Source organism: Salpingoeca rosetta (assembly GCF_000188695.1).
Source record: "Salpingoeca rosetta unplaced genomic scaffold supercont1.7, whole genome shotgun sequence".
In the NCBI taxonomy this organism is placed as follows: Eukaryota; class Choanoflagellata; order Craspedida; family Salpingoecidae; genus Salpingoeca; species Salpingoeca rosetta.
This window is the reverse complement of record NW_004754927.1, coordinates 1,455,012-1,459,975: the sequence shown is the minus strand read 5'-3', so window position 1 is coordinate 1,459,975 and position 4,964 is coordinate 1,455,012. Positions and strand designations below refer to the sequence as shown.

At 56.2% G+C, this 4,964-nt stretch overlaps 3 protein-coding genes across 3 annotated transcripts in view; 1 reads left to right on the top strand and 2 right to left on the bottom strand.

The window, feature by feature from the left end:
• The window catches only part of PTSG_03364 (uncharacterized protein), a 4,704-nt gene extending 2,616 nt beyond the window's left edge, over positions 1-2,088 (bottom strand). The window contains exons 1-5 of the mRNA XM_004995882.1: positions 1,696-2,088; positions 1,212-1,327; positions 932-1,043; positions 619-730; positions 265-342 (exon numbers count right to left, since the gene is read on the bottom strand). Of these exons, the coding sequence (XP_004995939.1) occupies positions 265-342; positions 619-730; positions 932-1,043; positions 1,212-1,327; positions 1,696-1,908 (631 nt within the window). The 5' untranslated portion in view covers positions 1,909-2,088. The remainder of the gene's footprint in view (positions 1-264; positions 343-618; positions 731-931; positions 1,044-1,211; positions 1,328-1,695) is intronic.
• Positions 2,089-2,545: 457 nt separating this feature from the next.
• On the top strand, positions 2,546-4,538 carry PTSG_03363 (uncharacterized protein; the record flags this gene model as incomplete). Its single annotated transcript, XM_004995881.1, has 4 exons — positions 2,546-2,887; positions 3,457-3,573; positions 3,865-3,931; positions 4,120-4,538. 4 exons carry the CDS (start codon positions 2,546-2,548, stop codon positions 4,536-4,538), a joined length of 945 nt encoding a protein of 314 aa, XP_004995938.1.
• A 50-nt stretch (positions 4,539-4,588) lies between these two features.
• Positions 4,589-4,964, bottom strand: part of PTSG_03362 (uncharacterized protein) — a gene marked incomplete at its 3' end in the record, with an annotated part of 2,465 nt that continues 2,089 nt past the window's right edge. The window contains exon 2 of the mRNA XM_004995880.1: positions 4,589-4,638. Within this exon, the coding sequence (XP_004995937.1) occupies positions 4,589-4,638 (50 nt within the window). The remainder of the gene's footprint in view (positions 4,639-4,964) is intronic.

Here is a 4,964-nt window from a genome sequence, read left to right as displayed (position 1 = left end):
TATGTGTGTAAAAAGATATAGAAACGGGGTCACAAGGGTGACACCCCTAGAGCGGGGGTGTCACGACACAGACATACACTGATATACACACACACGTGTTGTTCTCAATATTATGTGACTCGGGGGTCTCTCGGCGATATCTCTATATCGCCAATGGTGGGCCCCGATTTGCCTCTTTTTCCCCCAGAAAGTGCACACGCACACACACACACACACACACACACACACACACACACACACACACACACACACACACACACACACACACACATGCGCGCACCTTGAGGAGCTGCATGAGGGAATCAACACAGCCGGGCGTGGCCACAACAGCATCGCGGGCCTCTGCACAACATTGACAGAGTGTTGTGTGTGTGTGTGTGTGTGTGTGTGTGTGTGTGTGTGTGCCGGGGGGATGAAGGTGAGTAGCAACACGGGGGAACACACCATGGAAAAAGTCAGGTCAGGGATAGAAGAGAAAGCAGTCGTCTGAGGGGATGAGAGGGCCGCGAGGAAGCGGGACAAGGATTCAGAAGAAGCAATCAGTGGCCCGCAGACAAGCACACATGCAGGCACGGCACGCACACAGACAGGTGCACGGGCACATGTGTTAGCACGGACCTGGTCCGTCCGCGGCAATGTTACCAATGGCCCAGCAGGCCTGGCGGGTGAGTTCGGGGCTGGTGGAGGCCGCCAGGACCTCTTGCAGCGTCGGCACCACCAGCGGAAGGCCCTGTGTTGATACCGCAGCCGCAGAACACGTGTGATGCGATGGGGTGGCAAGCGACAACCGCGATGCGTACAATGACGACAACAACAACAGCAGCAGCAGCAGCAAGAACAGCACCACAAGTACCACCACTGGTGGTAGTTCAGCCCAACCACAGTCGTGCAACTGACGGTCTTCGCAGGGCACACTGGATGGACTACTCACGGCATTGTGGGCCGCTGGTGAGGCGGCGAGGTTGGTGATGCATTCACAGGCAGCGAGCGCACAGGCAGGATCCTTCAACACGTTCACAAGCACCGTTGTGGCGTCATCATGGCTGGGTTTACGCAGAGCAACAGCAGGTACAGGAGAATGTGAGAAGCGCGTGCGGATGTAACTGGAATGGAAGGAAGGGGGGGGGGTTAATGAGGGCGCAGTGCGCGAGGTTGATGGTGGAAGCGGGAGAGCAGTGTTGTACAGGCGTGTAGCGCACAATCATGCTCACCGAAGGAAAGCGGCAGCGGCGTCTGGCTCTGCGCGGAACACGTCTCTCAGAACCTGCAGGGCACTGGGACGCTCCTCCTCCGCGCCTCCGCGCAGGGTTCTGTACTTCTCTTCCACCTGTTGCGACCGCATCGCATGGTCGTGCGTGCGCGTGTGTGAGTGTGTTGTTGGGGGGGGGGAGGACGGGTGTAAAGGTAGATGGAAGCAAGTGCAGGTGAAATGAGCAGTCGGTGACCATGACCACAACAAGTGACATGGGTAGTAGCACAGACAGGCATGCAGATGGACAAATAGAGAGACAGGCAGGCATGCAGGCGGGTAGAGAGACAGAAATACAGATGTACGCACACACACACACACACACACAGAAAAAATACACGCATGCACACAGGCACAAATACACGCATGCACACAAGCACAAATACACGCATGCACACAAGCACAAATACACGCATGCACACACGCACATATCCATGTACACGAACCAGCTTCTCGCTATCGACGGCAGCAACAGCGTCCTGGTCCATGGGCGTGGGGCTTGGGGAGGCATCTTCGGCATCGATCATGCGCTTTGCATGCATGAGGGCAGTCTTCTTCATGCGGCGCTGGTGTGATGCGTCTCGCTGACGCTCCTTGTGGCGCTGCTGGGCCGCCTTGCGGCTGCGCAGCGGCTTGAACGCGTCCTTGCGATCACTCATGGCGTGTGAGAGAGATAGCACTGTGTGCTGTTGGTGTGATTCTCGGTGGCGGTGTTTGTGGTGCTTGTGGTACTTGTTGTAGTTGTAGTGGTGATGTGTGTTGTTGACGTGCGCCAGATTAACTGCGAGAGGGTCGAAGGCAACGACGAAAGCAGCAGCAGCAGCAGCAGCAGCAGCAGCAGCAGCAGCAGCGGAAGCGACAGGAATGGTCCACCAAGAACACCACCAGCAACCGCAACAACGAACAACCTTGATTCCCAACACAAGCAGCAGTGCAGAAGCAACACAAACAAACAAGCAAAGCAAGATGCAAGGAGGTTGGTTGGTGCACTGCTTTGCTTGCTTCTTGGCTGGTTTGTGTGTTTGGTTTGTGTGCAGACCTGTCAAGTTTGACAGCATTCGCAATGTAGAAAAGTGACTATGATTTCATCGAATTATCACCTGTGTCTCTTGAGCACGCCGCTCTCTCGTGTTTTCTGCTTACCCCTTTTTTCTCTCCTCCTCCTGTCGCTCGCACAACAACAACAGCGCACACGACCCTTCCAACACCTGTTGTTTGCTTGCTTGTTGAGACGAAACCTTCCAGCCTTCCAAGGCTCTCCCTCCCCCACTCGTTCCGCCACCGACTCCGATCGCCATGGATGACGACGGATTTCAGACTGTCCAGCACGGGCGCAAGAAGAGCCGCCGCCAGCAGCAGCCGCCGCAGCCGCAGCAGCAGCGCGGCCCACCACAGGGTCGTGGCGGCCCACCACAAGGTCGCGGTGGTCGGCCCCCATTTGGCCGCGGCCGCGGTCAAGGCCGATACGGCCAGCCGGGTGGGCCACCCCCATCTGGTGGAATGGGCCTGCCCCCAGCAACACTGGGCAGCGGACCCCCAGGCATCGAGCCCCCTTACACCGTCTACGTTGGCGGCCTCCACGACGATTTCGTGGAGAGCGACATGCAGTTCATCTTCCCCGAAAAGAGCGGCTTCCAGGTGCGCTGCCACTGACGCCCCTGTGTTTCTGTGCGCGCGACTGCCCTTTCTTTGTGCTATGTCGTAACGCGCAGCTATGCGATCGAATTGGTTTTGGACAGTTTTTTTTTTTTTGTGCGCGTGTCATTATGCGCGTGCGTGTTTACGAATGTGTGTGTGTGTGTGTGTGTGTGTGTGTGTGTGTGTGTGTGTGTGGGCATGTGCGTGTGCGAATAGATGCTTGCGGGTGTGCGGGTGCGAATATATGCTTGCGGGTGTGCGGGTGTGCGGGTGTGCGGGTGTGCGGGTGTATGTGCTCCCTGCCCTTTTTGCCGCCCTCCCTTGCCTTTTTTGCTGGCTCCATCCGTTTCTTTTGTTCCTGGCTTGCTGCTTTGCTCATGCCACGATGCGTGCGGGAATGCACGTTGTTGTTGTTGTTGTTGTTGTTGTTGTTGTTGTTGTTGTTGTTGTTGTTGTTGTTGTTGTTGTTGTTGTTGTTGTTGTTGTTGTTGTTGTTGTTGTTGTTGGTTGTGGTTGTTGGTTGTTGGTTGTGGTTGTTGGTTGTTGGTTGTTGTTGATGTGTGATGCAGGTGGCCTCTGTGCGCATGAACCGCCACCGCGACACCGATAAGTTCAAGGGCTCCTGTTTTGTGGAGTTTAAGGATCGCGAGAGCCTCGACAAGGCGCTTGTCTTGAATGGCCGCCTGGTGCGTTTCAAACTCTGCGCGTGTTTGTATGGTTGCGTGAGTGTGTTTGCGTGTTTGTATGATTGGGTGTTTGTGTGTGCGTGAGCGTGTATGCAATACGGCAGTTGCAGGTGTCCCGTCTCTTTATCTCTGTCTCTCTGTCTCTCTGTCTGTCTCCGTCATTTATGTGTGATTGCTACGTTGACGTCAAGTCATCTCACATATGCTTGCCTGTCTGATCCCATGCTGCTTGATCCGGATCACTCCTGGTTTCCTTCTTGTGTTCGCCGTCTTCTCCTGGCTCCATTGTAGACGAGCGAAAAGTGGGGCAACCGTCCCCTCAAGATCGACCTTGCTGGTCCCGGCAGGAACCGCGGAGGTGATGCGCCATCATTGTTACAGCTGCACGCACTTTTGCACACACACACACACACACACACACACACACACACACACACACACACACACACACACACACACACACACACTGGTGCTGCTTGGGCGTTGCTGTGACGATCATGTTCCTCACACAACCCATCGCCTCCTCTCCGCGTCTGTCTACATCAGGTCGTCGTGGTGGTGGTCCCCCACAGCACGGTGGTCGCGGTCCACCACCCCATATGGGCGGGCCACCACCGCCGCACGGGGGTGGACACCGCCATCGGGGTGGCTTTGAGCAACGTGGCGGCTTTGAGCAACGCGGTGGCTTTGAGCAACGTGGTGGCTTTGAGCAACGCGGCGGCTTTGAGCAACGTGGTGGCTTTGAGAGGCGCAGTGGCGGTGGATTCAACAGGTACAGCGGCGAGCGGCGGCAGGGCCCACCCGCGTTTGAGCGCTCCCGTCCTCCTCCCGCCAACCCCGACATCAACCCGGCCGCACCGCCCGCACGTCAGTTTGCACCACGCTACTCAGCTTTTCTGCGTTCTCCTACCCAATTGCCACAACTTGTGCGCCTTTGTCGCAGGCAACCTGCCTTGCCCTGCTGAGCATTACCGGTGCTTGTGCTGTTGTGATTTGTTCGTTTCTCCTGTTGTTATCACCCGTTGCTCATGTTGTCACTGTACCGCATTGCGCCCACTGAACCCCCTGTGCTCGTGTGTATGTGAATATGCAGCGGCGAGCGAGCGCCCCAAGATTGAGCTTGCGCCACGCACGGTCGACAAGCCCGTGGGCGAGGTCGTTGCATCCTCCGACATCTTTGGCGGCGCAAAGGTACACACACACACACGTTTACAAAACACTGCTGTTGATTCTTGTGTCCTTCGTTGTGGTATGGTGACTTCTTGTGATTCACACAGATAGCCAGACACACACACACACACACACACACACACACACACACACACACACACACACACACACACACACACACACACACACACACACACACACACACACACACACACACACAC